Source organism: Heliconius melpomene, chromosome 20 (assembly GCF_056956725.1).
Source record: "Heliconius melpomene rosina isolate 202511_hmr_F chromosome 20, ASM5695672v1, whole genome shotgun sequence".
Lineage (NCBI taxonomy): Eukaryota > Metazoa > Arthropoda > Insecta > Lepidoptera > Nymphalidae > Heliconius > Heliconius melpomene.
In genome coordinates, this window is record NC_140408.1 from 15,029,217 (window position 1) to 15,044,511 (window position 15,295).

General features: G+C 34.0%; 1 protein-coding gene across 5 annotated transcripts in view; it reads left to right on the forward strand.

Annotated features, from left to right (window-relative positions):
* The window catches only part of Asator (tau-tubulin kinase asator), a 75,789-nt gene extending 60,715 nt beyond the window's left edge, over positions 1 to 15,074 (forward strand). For 3 of the 5 annotated variants that reach the window (XM_085203996.1, XM_085203997.1, XM_085204001.1), the window contains 5 exons: positions 287 to 479; positions 1,224 to 1,335; positions 7,624 to 7,814; positions 9,244 to 9,263; positions 11,128 to 15,074. In XM_085203996.1, the coding sequence (XP_085060122.1) occupies positions 287 to 479; positions 1,224 to 1,335; positions 7,624 to 7,814; positions 9,244 to 9,263; positions 11,128 to 11,166 (555 nt within the window). In that variant the 3' untranslated portion in view covers positions 11,167 to 15,074. The remainder of the gene's footprint in view (positions 1 to 286; positions 480 to 1,223; positions 1,336 to 7,623; positions 7,815 to 9,243; positions 9,264 to 11,127) is intronic. The other 2 variants (XM_085203999.1, XM_085204000.1) reach the window with 1 other exon arrangement.
* The last annotated feature ends 221 nt before the right edge of the window (positions 15,075 to 15,295 follow it).

Here is a 15,295-nt window from a genome sequence, read left to right on the forward strand (position 1 = left end):
AATATTTGTATCCTTTTTCATGAAAATTGTCCGGAGACGAGTGTGAAATTTGCTAATTTGTATAGAGGAGTGTAGAATGCTAATACTTTTTAAAGTAAAGTATAAAAAATATATGTTTGACAATATGCACTTTTGTAAGAAGTGATATACACGTTGCTATGGCAACGCCTATTGTACGCGTCAATTGGTTCTGGTTTTCTAGTATATATAAATGTATTTTAACAAATAGGTATAATTAGGTATTTTTATCAAAAAAAAATAGTTAATAAAACTTTCCCATTTGCAGAGATCAACCGGCAGCACATCACGCATCCCGCTCCCGCAGCACGCTCTTCCTGCTCCCGCCTTGCACCCCCCACTCTCTTCTGGGGCAGGTGGAGGAGGTATACAAGGGGCGCACAGGTTAGCTAAATGTGCGTCGTGGAGCGGGGATCCCCCCTTGTCACCCGATGCGCCTCAGCCGGGGGACCTTACACCGGGTGAGTGATAATATATTGTAAAGAAATCAAACACCTCGAGGCTTTTACAGAAGTTATATTTCTTCCAGGGCTAAATACCATTAGGCTTGTACAATTTATATCTCAGGACTTTTACAGAACTTATACTTCTTCCAGGGCTAGATACCATTAGGTTTGTACAATGTATATCTTAAATTATAATACAATATTTTATTCTAGAGGACCACTTTCCTCTTCAGCTCCAAATCTAATAGTGCGCATCAGAATTTTCATCACATCAAGCGTCTTTTTTAAATTGTCAACTCGCGCTAGTTCTATGTATAAATTTTCAAATATATCTTTTTATTAAACAAAGAGGTTGATTTACATTTTTCTATAACAAATTATCGTAAATATAAAAACTATTTATATAAAATCATTACAATATAATATATATAGAGTTCAGTATCCTCTGTCACTCGGTTGAGTTATTTTAAATGTTACCTAGAGTTGAAACTTTCTAGCATCCGCCTCCATAGTCCCATCCCTTTACATACGACGGGTATGTAGGGCAATGTGCTTCCTCTCCCCCGCCACCTAGGGGGAACACAGTTTAACCAAATTTGAGTCGTGGTGTGATTTGGTGGTGACTTTATCACACAGGTGGTGGTAATTTTATACACACAAAAATATATACATAATTATATTCTGATAAAACTTTCCTATATGAAATTAATAAAAAAAAATACTCATTTTTTATTGAAAATATTATTGCTATTTCCTTAGCATTAAGAAGAAGGAGGCAAAACGCTAACGACAAATACGCATTGGACCCTGCACGGGAACTAAACCTGCGATTCGCGAGACCCCGACATCGTCATCAACCGCCACAAACTAGGTAAGACTATAAACATACATGCATAGTTCTTCTTTTTTGCTTATTTATATAAAGACTAGTGGACCCGAACGCGGCTACGCCCGATTGACTATACGAATATTTATCTATATATATAAAAGGACTTGTCCTCACTGACTGAGGTAAGACGCACGCACAGCCGTAACCGCTGATAGTAGAAACGTGAAATTTGGACAGATGTTTACTTTCGCAATCTGGACATCCACTAAGAAGGGATTTTGAAAAATTTTAACCCTGAAGGGGTGAGATAGGGGTTGAAAGTTTGTATGGAAAAAAATTTAAATCGGCACCGATTTTTATAAAATTTGGAATTTAGATTTTTAAAAGTATTTAATTGAACACGTGTTTCATCGTTTTCTAGAATTCTCCCCCTAAGGGTGCAAATAAGGGGTTGAAAGTTTGTATGGAAAAATCTTTAAATCGCCACCGATTTTTATAAAATTTGAAATTTAGACTCTTAAAAATATTTCATTGAACATTTCGTGGTTTATTAGAATTCTCCCCTTAATACGCAAGCGAAGCTGCGCGCGTCCGCTAGTTAAATATATTTATGAAATTATTTTCAGTTTTCAAAAGAGATGCGTTAAGCAAGCTCATTTTAGGTGACGTTTTCTAACAACAAACTTTGCAAATCGTTGCTTAGCAACGGTCGCATAACGACCGTTGTTATTGACATGGCGGAATAAATTGCATGTCTAATTAATAAGTATTTTAATATATTTGTAGAAGATTGCTCGCAAATGACTCTTATTGGACCTGTGGGCTTCATTGTGGGTTAATACAAGCAGAAATAACGAAGCAGATTCGTGACACTTTTTTTTTTTTTTATATGGAATAGGCTTGCGTTTGACCGCATCAAGTCTGGTGAGCATTGATGCGGTCTACGGTGGTGCACGCTTGCCTAGAAGATACCTATTCAATTTTCATTTCATTCATTCATTCATTCATCTTTGAAAACTCCCACATTGTATGTCACAGAAAATACAGATGCCGGCAGAGAGTTCCAATCTCTCGCAGTGCGGATAAAGAATGTAGCCTCAAAGCGTTTCGTTCTTACGGTAAGAAATTCTACCGTGTATGGATGGCGTGAAGCTGTATTTCTGGAAGTTCAGAGATGCAACCCTACGCCGGTGGCTAAGGCTCTGCAGTTGAGTTTCAACAAAGGTCATTGATTAACCTTCTGGCTCCTCTCTCAACTGACTCTAAGGTCTGTAATTGGTACTTGGCAGAACCATCCCATAAATGAGAGCAGTACTCCATACATGGTCTAACTTGTGCTTTATACAGTGTGAGAAGATGTTGAGGTGTAAAGTACTGTCTCACCTTGGAGAGGACGCCAAGTTTCTTAGCAGCCAACTGAGCTCTGGACTCAATGTAAGATCCAAAGTTAAGAGTCGATGAAAGAGTAATGCCAAGAAGTTCAAGGTGGTCGCTTAACGGGACCGATACATCTCGAAACGAGGAGGGTAATTCGAATGGCCTTTTTTTCGCGGTGAACAGACACGCCTGGGTCTGCATTGGGTGGCATTAAATCTGACCAAATTAGCATCTCCCCAATCGGAGACTGCTTTGAGGTTCAAATTAAGGCGCTCAACCATAGAATCCCTATGCGATTGTATTTCAGGCCCACTTGCAGTTGCTTTAGCCATGTAGCGCTCTACTACAGTGCTGTCATCTGCGTACCCAAGAATTCCAGGAATGAGTAAATCATTTATATGGAGCAGGAATAGAGTTGCAGAGAGCACTGACCCTTGAGGAACACCGGCATTTATATCCATTATATCAGACGAGTAGCCATCCACGACTACACGTATTGATCGGTCCCTCAAGAAGTCGGATAGCCAAGAACACAAGTCATCGGGCAAGCCATATGCTGGTAACTTTCCTATAAGGCTATCATGCCAAACCCTGTCGAAGGCCTTTGAGATGTCAAGAGAAACGGCCATTGCCTCACCATACCTCTCAATGGCCTCACTCCAGAAATGAGTGACATACGTTAGAAAATCCCCAGTAGACCGATTACGCCGAAAGCCATATTGGCGATCACTGAGAAGGTCGTTTGTTTCTAGGTATGCCAAATAGTACTCGTCACTCGTCCTTTCTTTCTCCAAAACATCAAATTCAAATTCAATTCAAAATATTCTTTATTCAAATAAACTTATAATAAGCACTTTTGAATCGTCGAATGAACATATGAACAAAAAGCTACCACCGGTTCGGAAGGCAGTTCTGCTGAGAAGAGCCGGCAAGAAACTCAACAGTTGCTCTTTTCAAAATCAATGGTACAATCTATTACATTAGTTGGTAGCTATCCTGCATTACATTCAATAGACATTAATTCCATACATGTTTGTCCTCTAAGTATTCTTGAACAGTGTAATAAGCTTTACTTTTTACTGATATTTTAAATTTTAGAAGTGGCAAATCTAGAATACACTGTGGAATTTTATTATATACACGTATGCTCAGACCCATAAAAGATTTATTAATTTTTTGGAGGCGAAAACTTGGAGTAACAATCTTATCTTTATTTCTCGTTTCTATCGTATGACTGTCTCTATGTTTACTATGACAATGTATATTTTGTCGGACAAAGAGAATATTATAGTATATAAATTGGGAAGCAACTGTAAGAATACTTGCATCTTTGAAAACATCTCGCAGAGAATCTCGCGCTCTTAGTTTATAAATATATCTCACGGCTCTTTTTTGGAGGATAAATATTGAATTTATGTCTGAAGCACTGCCCCATAGCAGCATTTCATAAGATAAAATACTATGGAAATAGCTATAGTAGTCTAGTCGGGCAGTGTCAACGTCCGTCATTTGTCTTACTTTTTTAATTGCAAACGCGGCAGAGCTGAGTTTATCTGCAAGTGCTTCCAGATGAGCGTTCCACTGGAGTTTGGAATCTATAGTTACACCTAAGAAAATAGCTGATTCCGACGAATTGAGAGTTTCTCCTTTAATTAGTAGACTGTAATTATTTTTTTTAACATTTTGTAAAGCAAACTCAATACATTTAGTTTTTTTAGCATTTAACATTAGATTATTAACATCAAACCAACGAAGAATATGCGATAATGCGCTATTCACATCGTCATAGTTTATTTTATTTCTGTCAACCTTAAATATTAAAGAGGTATCATCCGCGAAAAGTACAATATCAGAAAGGTTCTTCACATAAAAAGGTAGATCGTTAATGTAAAGAAGAAATAAAAAGGGACCAAGAATGGATCCTTGTGGAACGCCCATCTTCAGAGGAGATCCAGATGATTTTACATTATTTATACTAACATTCTGGATTCTTTGGTTTAAATATGAGGCAATGAGGTCAAGGGCAGTATCCTGTATACCATAATGTTTTAATTTTAATAACAGAGTTACATGGTCTACGCAATCAAAAGCTTTGGATAAGTCACAAAACACTCCAATTGCATTTTGTGACCTCTCCCATGCGTCATAAATGTGCTTTAGGAGTGCAGCACTCGCATCCGTAGTGGACTTGCCTTTGGTGAAACCATATTGCTCACTATGGAAACAATTGTTAATATTTAAGAAAATTGTGAGCTGGTTGAACATTATTTTTTCAAATACTTTACTTAAGGATGGCAAAACAGAAATCGGCCTGTAATTTCCAGGCTCAGATCTATCTCCACTTTTGTAAAGCGGCACTATTTTGCTATATTTCATTAAATCAGGAAAAGTACCGGATTCTACACAATTGTTAAAAATTAAAGCAAGGTAAGGAGCAATATTAAGTATAATTGAATTAAAAACTTTAACAGACATGCCCCATAAGTCACCAGTTTTCTTTAAATTAAGGCTTTTAAAAGTTTTGACAATTTCTTCTGGTGACACATTCTTAAACACAAAATTTTGTCTACAACTATTTACATGGGTTTTTAGTATTAATTCTGCTTCCGAAGGAGATGATGACAGTGAACGTGTTACTTCAGTAGATATATCAGAAAAAAAATTTTGAAAAGTATTTGCCACTTCTAAATCTAAATCAGAAAACTAAATCATTCCACAATCGTCAAAACATCCGAAGACTAAATCATTCTACGATCGTCAACTTCCTCCTTATATTAAAATAGAACTTCACCCTCACACGTCATACCCTGAGATCCGGCCGTTGAATCCTGCATAAACGAGTTTTCTTAATTAAACCTATATTAATGAATAATACATGATTAGTAGAACAGATTACACCTGGGTTGCCTGGAAGAATCCTGCCGCAATCACCTTTAATTACATTTTTTCGTAACTCGTTTTTGGAGAAAATTGCACCCATACGTTTTTTATATGAATCGCACATCATTTGAAAGATAATCGCATAAGGAATTGGAAAATTAAGGGTTGCCAGCTCTCAGTCTGCCGCAAGTCTAGGGTTGCCTGGTTTAAACATGTCACTAAATGTTAATAATTTGCACTCATGTGTTTTTTTAATGAATTATATATCAAATTAAAGCTTATTTTTTTCTGAACACTATAAAACAGGGTTGCCTGGAAAATTCCTGCCGCAAACAGGGGTTGCCAGCGTTTGAAATATTTTATTCCGGTTCCGTTTGACTATGAGAATAGACGATGAAATGCGCGGTCTGCCTTATGTTTTAAAGTAAAATAAATATAAATTTAATATAAATTATGTTTTAAAGTAAAATAAATATAAATATAATAGAAGGTCAATCTTAACATCAATGTTTATTCTAATTGTTTACCTGTTAAATGATAATTTTAATCATATTAAGTACACGCAGAAAACTAAAAAAATAAATAAATATTAGTATTTAGAAAATAGATTTTGCAAAGACTCAATATTATAGATTCATTATTTTACTTGAAAAATAAGGATGATTTCTTCTGCCCTATGATCTTTAAATAGTTTTCTGCGTATACTTAATATGATTAAAATCATCATTTAACAGGTAAACAATTAGAATAAACATTGATTTTAAGATTGACCTTCTATTATATAATATTTTACTTTAAAACATAAGGCAGACCGCGCATTTCATCGTCTATTCTGATAGTCAAACGGAACCGGAATAAAATATTTCAAACGCTGGCAACCCCTGTTTGCGGCAGGAATTTTCCAGGCAACCCTGTTTTATAGTGTTCAGAAAAAAATAAGCTTTAATTTGATATATAATTCATTAAAAAAACACATGAGTGCAAATTATTAACATTTAGTGACATGTTTAAACCAGGCAACCCTAGACTTGCGGCAGACTGAGAGCTGGCAACCCTTAATTTTCCAATTCCTTATGCGATTATCTTTCAAATGATGTGCGATTCATATAAAAAACGTATGGGTGCAATTTTCTCCAAAAACGAGTTACGAAAAAATGTAATTAAAAGTGATTGCGGCAGGATTCTTCCAGGCACCCAGGTGTAATCTGTTCTACTAATCATGTATTATTCATTAATATAGGTTTAATTAAGAAAACTCGTTTATGCAGGATTCAACGGTCGGATCCCAGACTATCACGCTCTACTCAAGGCATAAGCCTCCGCGTTATTGATCAAATTACTTCACTGGTCTAATAAAAGTCAAGTTGCAGTCTTATAAACATAAGTCAGTCAATGGTAATTCTACAATAATCAACAATTAGTGTCTTTTCGATCATTTCCTCTGACGCTATACAAATGTGTTGACACATTGTCTTTTTTACATGAACACAGCCAGTCATGTTATAAACAGTTGCTACAGATAACAATATTAAAGCTAATCATTAAACATCTAAGAAAATATAATATCTGTTCTAATCTCTTCCTTCTACATATTAGTATATATCGAAAATATTACAAATATGAGAAAAAAAGTATCCTATGTTCATCCCGAGTATTTTATCACAATGAAATTAGCGGTTTGGGCTTGATTGCGTAAAAGACAGACAGACAGACAGAGTTACTTTTGAATTTATAATATAGGTATGGATAAAATGGTATACATTCATTATCATTATTTATAATTAAAATGTTAAATTTAGCTCAACAGGGACGTCACGTCAGTTGGTATTGACCTGTGAGTAAAGATTGCGTTGATCAGTTGATACTTTGTTTAGAAGACAGTATGACGTCATATTATGGCAGATGTTTCGTGTATTTAAAAATTTAGGGAAATAAATGATGAAAGAAATACATTATATTTTCATGTTATGTACTAAAAATACTTTAAATTAAATAACGATGATAACGCGTCAATTTATCAATGTAATTTGTTTCTGTAGTATACTTAAATACATAAATTTTCCCCATCAACAGCGCAACTAACCGCTGCCGCAGTGCGACCACAGGCTCCCCCCCTCCTCTCGGATCATCCTCATCGTCAGGGTCCCCTCCTCCGCCACCTCCTCCCACCGGTCCTCCCCCCCACAACGCGGCGAGGGCGAGGCGCTTCAGACCCAGCAAGGACGGGAAGGAGGAGCTGCCTGCCCCGGTTTATAGTGCTGTTGGTAAGTAGGGTTTTTTTTTCATATTTTCCTATCAACTGCGCCAGAATATATTAGCCCTTTCCCCCGGATCCTCGTTAAGTTCTCTTTAGATCCTCGTCCTCGTCAGGCAACGCGGCACCGATCCAGCTAAGAGGGCAAGGAACTGCCACCCTCGATTTTGATTCAGGGGAGTGATTATTGTTTTTATTTTTTTCTATCAGTTTCACGTTGTATCTCGGATATAGCAGGGTAAGCAGAGATAACCCAGTGTTAACTTTTCACGAACATTTTCAAGAGATTGCGTGTTGAGAGGCGGACGGTACATAATATTAACCGCATAATACTTCTTGAAAAAAAACGTGACAATCTATGCAGATCGACGTGTCATTATATTTTACAGCACTGTGCGGCCTCATTTCTGTATTGACTGTTAGAATTAATGTTCAAATTAATTAATGAAATGAATTTGAATGAATTAATGAAATTACCTGTGTTTATAAAGTGATAATAAATGTTAGAAAAACAATATCAACAATATCAACTATTTATCAAATTTAAATTTATATCAAAGTGTCAGTTGGTTATTATAACTGAAAAAGTTTGCTTTGCTTTTTTTATTCTGAATTTGGCTTGCAATTCTATCATAGGCTTCTTACAAAATTTTAATTTAAGAATTATTAATTAACACATTACTTCTTTATTTCTATTTATTTTGAATTAATTTTATTGAGTAATAACAAAAATGAATTATATACCTATCTACTGATATTTTAAACTTGAAGAGTTACTTTGGTTGAACGCTCTAATCTCAGGAACTACTGGCTCGAGTTGAAAAAATGCTTATATTTGTATTTGTTTATCTATATAGAGTGTATCATCTGACGTTAATTGTTTTAATATAACCCACTGTACCTGACGTTAGAGTCGCTCCCGCACTTAGAATATGTCATGGCATGTGACATACGATGAGCACGCGGACGTAACCGCTAATTGTAAGTATGCAACACTTTGAAAAAGTTGTATTTTATTAAAATGTCAGTTTAGTCAGTGTTATATTATCTATACATATATATAAAAGGACATGTTCCCACTGACTGAGGTAAGAGTAAGACCCACGCACCGCCGTAACCGGTGTGCGTAGATACGTGAAGTTTGGACAGATGATTATTTTTGTAATCTAGACTCCCACCGAGAAGGAATTTTGAAAAATTTTAACTCTAAAGGAATGAAATAGTGGTTGAAAGTTGGTATGGACTTATTTTTAAATCGACACCGATTTTTATAAAATTTTAAATTTAGACCCTTACAAATATTTCATTGAACACGTGCTTCATGGTTTATTAGAATTCATCCATAAGGGTGCAAATAAGCAGGAGAAACTGCGCACGTCGGCTAGTATACTATATTATTATTTGTAAATATAATTTGCTTTTGTTTCTTTCACGCCCAGTTTCAAACGCTGCTTGCGAGGTAAACGTTATAATATATATAATAAATATTTTGTTAATACCTACATCTGTATGACAGTGATAGTAGCTTCAATTATTTTCAGTTGCATTTATGTAAAATGCATACATTACGAACATGTATATAAATAAAAATGTGCCGTTTTTGCATATGAGTAGTTATGATTTTTTTGTATTGATGTCATTGTTGTCTTTTTATCTTTAGTTTTATTTAGTTAGAAAAAATATTATTTTGATAGAAACATATATGTATATTTAAATGAACACACATATATATATATATATATATATATATATATATATATATATATATATATATATAATGATTCATTAGAAACACGGGTACAATAAATAGTATAAGGGAAATATACAGGGTGTCCCAGGAGCCAACGATAAAACGAAACCAGGTGATAGACCAAGTCGTGACAGTTATGAGAAAAATATAAAAAAAAATCTTTGTCATGTATTTTTCATATTATATTGATTTTAAAAAATATCGCAAAAACCGACACCCTGTGATGGTTTTTCACGTCCCTGGACTACAAATATTACTCTTTCTTCATTTTTTTTCTGTAATGTAATCATGAGTAACCCTTCTGTGAATTACATTTAAAGATTTAAACATATCTACATCAGTTTTCAATAAAATGTGGTGTTTTTGCCAAACATTAAATTCAAAATATTTACTACACCCAACTTTAACCGACTGTACTATAAAAAAAATGTACTACACTGTTTTTGCAAGTAACTTTAAAAGTTGGCGCATTTAATCTGGATTCCGAAATGGTACGACACTTGCTGGATTACTTCTTTGTTGAAGAGAGAAAAATCGAAATACACGATAATCGGGATGACGTTCAGCTTTTTGGTATATTTTCCGATACATTCTAGCTGCAGCATTTGCGTTACATAACCATTCTCCATGAATGAAATGCATATTGGCAATGTGTCAAAGACCGAGTATATCGCCTGCGAGACCCCGGACTCGAGCACTGTCCTTATAAGACCTGGGTCCCCATCCCCTAAGTTGGAAAAGTTCAGGTACCTTGGATCCGTCATGCACGAGTCTGAAGGCATCGATCACGATCTCTATAAGACGGATAAGAGTTTGGACGGTATCCTGCGATCACAGACCACACCAGTCACCTCCCTAAACTAAACACTTAGCCCAGGCAACGCTTATCCGACTTAGGGGCTGGCCCAGGACTTATAAGAACAGTGCTCGAGTCCGGGCTCTCGCAGGCCATATACTTGGTCTTTGACACGTTGCCAATATGCATTTCATTCATGGAGAATGGTTATGTAACGCAAATGCTGCAGCTAGAATGTATCGGAAAATATACCAAAAAGCTGAACGTCATCCCGATTATCGTGTATTTCGATTTTTCTCTCTTCAACAAAGAAGGAATCCAGCAAGTGTCGTACCATTTCGGAATCCAGATTAAATGCGCCAACTTTTAAAGTTACTTGCAAAAACAGTGTAGTACATTTTTTTTATAGTACAGTCGGTTCAAGTTGGGTGTAGTAAATATTTTGAATTTAATGTTTGGCAAAAACACCACATTTTATTGAAAACTGATGCAGATATGTTTAAATCTTTAACTGTAATTCACAGAAGGGTTACTCATGATTACATTACAGAAAAAAAAATGAAGAAAGAGTAATATTTGTAGTCCAGGGACGTGAAAAACCATGACAGGGTGTCGGTTTTTGCGATATTTTTTAAAATCAATATAATATGAAAAATACATGACAAAGATTTTTTTTTATATTTTTCTCATAACTGTCACGACTTGGTCTATCACCTGGTTTCGTTTTATCGTTGGCTCCTGGGACACCCTGTATATTCTGTTATTATTTGTTCACAGGCTCTGGGCACAGACTGTGACGAAGCACAGAATGTGTGACAAACAGACAAACATAACGTCAGGTGTGAAACGTGACAGCAGACAATGTGACACCCTGACACTGAATCCAGGTTGGAAACCACTCACAAAATACACTCAATTCATCGGTTTTAATGGGTTGTGTTCAATTAATTGGTTTGTATTCAATTAATTGGCTTACTGAGTTTTTATTTAGAAAATTGAGGATTGATGTCTTAATATTATGTTCTCTCTGCTTTTTTGCAGGAGATAAAGAATTGGAGTAATATTATAATATTAGTTGTTTTTAATTGGTTTAACCGATGAATTGGTTGATATTCGTTGATATTGGTTGATAAGTGGAGAAGAAATGAAAAGGCAAATTTTAAGTCAGGCTGCGTTGATCGTTCTATCACTTAATCGCAGTGTTCATAATTCATTATATAAAGTTGTTGAAAAAATCACCAAAAAAATTACACTTAGGAAAAAAGGTTTTTGGAAACGACAAAAAATATCTTTAATGCCTTAATTTCTACGTGCTTGTATCACAATTTTTTTTGGGATGTAATTTGTTGTAACAATGACAAAAAAAGGAAGTAACAGTCGATAAATATTTTTATATAAAGAAAATGTGTAAAAAAATTGTTCAAATTGGCTTGCTTACTTCTTAGACGGATCGTAGGCTCTTTTTAACCTTGTTTAGGATAACGATGGTAATAACGTATATAATGGATACAGAAAAATAATAAATAATTAATCGTATTATTTTGAGTTGTTTAAAAAAAAATAAAAGAAAAAAATATGTTTAAATTTTAATACTATCCAAGAAAAGGTTCACAGCTCTGCACTCGTGTCAAAATACGTATGAAAATAATTAAAAACTGCTTTTGAAAATTATTTATCACAGACACAATTGCAGAATATTGTACTTTAATATTCTATTATTTATCTGTGGACTTATGACGTCACCAAATGTGAGAATTAAAAAAAACCTAGATCTCATATAGATAGAAATTTTGTAATTCGCTTAGTTTGGGCTATTTCTTCGAATCTGCTTGGACTTGAGCGAAAGGCGTGAATATTAGCTCACCTGCTACCTGCTACGACTTTTGTACTGTTATAAGTAAAGTGGTCTAACTTATACAAAAATATTTTAAAAATGTACTTTTTTGTTGCACTTTGAAGATGTATGTTTTTCTCACTCAAGGGAATGAGTTACTTATAATTACTCCATGTAACACATAATGTCTCGAAAGTGGGGGCAACGGAGTACCGTCTTAACAATAAGGATACAGCGTAGTTCGTTCTTTTTTAAAAAATACTCTATTCATTGATTTTATAGAACTTATTAAAACAAATTTTTAAATGTAATTTCTCACCATATCAACCTGCATAACAACTTGCTGTGCTCAAATGTATATTTTTTTATTTTTTGACTTATGTCACTTTATTTACAACAATACTATGGCTACAACGCTATTCTAAGTAATTATGTGAAAAATATTGTATACAGGGAGGGAACGGAACGTTAGAATTATTGAATATGCTCATTTTTGTTTATTAATAATTTTAATGCTTAAGATAATTATAAATATTGCTTATTATAATTATTATGTAGCTGTTGGGATGTGGGAACGTATGTCTGTCTATGTTTTTTTTTATATATAGTAGTAACCCGGTTAACCGGACTACTTATTGTACTTCCATCCGGATAAACAAAGGCATGAATAGGAGATTAAATAAAATATTGGACCCAAATCGCTAAAATAAAATACATACATGTATTCAAAATCTCATTGTTTTCAATAAAACACGTCACACGTTTGCATATTTAGTACGGTCAACAAGTCGTGGCCGCCCTAGAGTTAGCTGTAGATGGCTGATCAGATTTGATTTTAGGATTTTTCTTAGTTTTAATTATTTTTTTACCGAGTGAACAATGCGCAAAAGTTCAGAAAACCTAACTTCATGGCGGCCACGGTTGATATACATAAATGACTACCATACATCCGGATAATAAAGAACATGCATGATAGGGCCGGATAATCGAGTCTCCGCTGTATTTTCAAAGATATTAAAGAACTAAAAGTTTAAATTTCTTTTCTCATAACTTGTCTCAATAGTAATGTATATTAAGATAATTATTTATATAAACAAATACAGCGTGTTTGTTTTTTTGTATGATACCGATAGTCGTAATGGTGCGCCGATTTCTTATAAAATTGTGGTGCCTTTTTTCTATTTTCTTCTATAATCTTATTAATCGTACTTTACATGTTGTACCAACTTTCCATTCAGTTAATCTCTTCTTGCTAAATAAAATACAATAGGTTCTTTTTTCAATTGTATGGATATTGGTATACATGTAAATTTATTCTCTTAATTTGTAAATATACATTGTATATTATAAATTCCTTTTAAGTTTAACGTCGCGATAATTCTAACTTTTATTGTTACATCGAGTTGTTTCTAAAACTTCAGGACTGAGAAACTTTTTGATTGTGAACAAAATGTTGAGAAAAAAATATTTATATATGGTGTTCTTTAAAATTTTATTGTTTCTTAACTTGTGGGGACATTAAATAACTGTTAAAGTGGACTTTTTTTGTAATTAAATTATGTTTTGGCCAAAAAAATATGTTTTCGTCTTTAGTCCACTTTGCCAGTAGATTGTATATTGATGAAACGATACTGGCGTGCCGAACAAGTCAAGTTGTTTTATTTAGTATCGAAAATTGTGCTAAAGTAGTTTAAAAATTGTAAACGCACAATTGATATAATACAATTTCTTTTTCTATTTTGAAATGCCGATGCAAATGCATAAGGATTTATTATGAGTTATTTATTATTTTCTATGAAAAAATCTTTCTCATTGTATTTTGGCATGCCATTCGTCGTTTTCACATAGGACTTGTATAAGGAAGGATCAAAGATTGTAAATTTTGTGGTGAAAGTTTAAAATAACTTGTACAATTTAATGCTTAAGAATGTTTCTTATAATTGAAATATATAGTTGTTAGTGTTGCACGGCTCTCTCGTTTGTGGACGGTGTCGGGGAGAATAGAGATGTGCTGTTTTCTTTTTTTTTATTTGGTATTAAATGAATTTACTGAAATATTTTCAATATATGTTTAATATGAGAATTCTCTATAACTTAAAGAAAAGTGTTGTCTTAATAAATTCTCTCCGACATGGTAACACCCTTGTAATATAACAGTTACAGTGAAAGTGGAAAGCGGAGTGTTGGGTGTTCGTCTTAATAATGTATTAAGACGAAACAAGCATTTATCCATATATTTTTAAATATTTTTCTTATTATTTTTTCAATTTTGCGACATACCTAATTGTAATATTACAAGTGTGCGTCGTACGTGACGTTTATGTAGACGCCATAAACTCTAGTCCCTTCTGCCTAGAATAGATTAAATCTGTATGTAATAACTAATTTAATATAACAATAAATAAAAAAACATATATAGCTGTAAGAGTTATTAGCGGTTTCTTTCGCTGTTTCCGACATCGACATTTGTCACCGTGACAGTCAGAGGTGTGACAGATGTCAAAGTCGCGGATGACACGAGCTGGGTTATTGCTTAGAGATGTATGGACGGTTGTCTGTGACACTGAGAGTAAGTTTTTTTAAATATGTTAACGACAACTGACCATTCTCGAACATTCTAGTCTACGAACGGCTTCCGTCTCATAGTTTTATCAGAAAAAAGATTGAGACAAAAAGTTATTTTTGAAATATAATGAAAAAAAATTATGTATAAAATTGTTGTTATATTGTAGGCTCCTTTTTTTAATATTTACTTGTCGCGTTTCCGGACATCGAAAAACGCGAATTGCGATTCTTTATGAATGCACGCTCGGTTACGTTTTTTTGCCTTATTTTTTTATATTTACCAAAATATGCACAATGACATTTAAATAAAAGGTATTTGTCCTTGTATTGTTGTTTTATTTAATAACCAAGCACGTGACATTTTTTGTATTTAATGGTATATTAGAATTGATCAATATACTTATACTTACTTTATAATATATTAAAATATGTATAAAGAGCTTTAAAAATCAGATCCACACATGTGATCTCAGATGTGTCTCACATCCATACATGTGATCTCACATCCACACATGTGTTCTCACATTTGTCTCACAAATCCACATT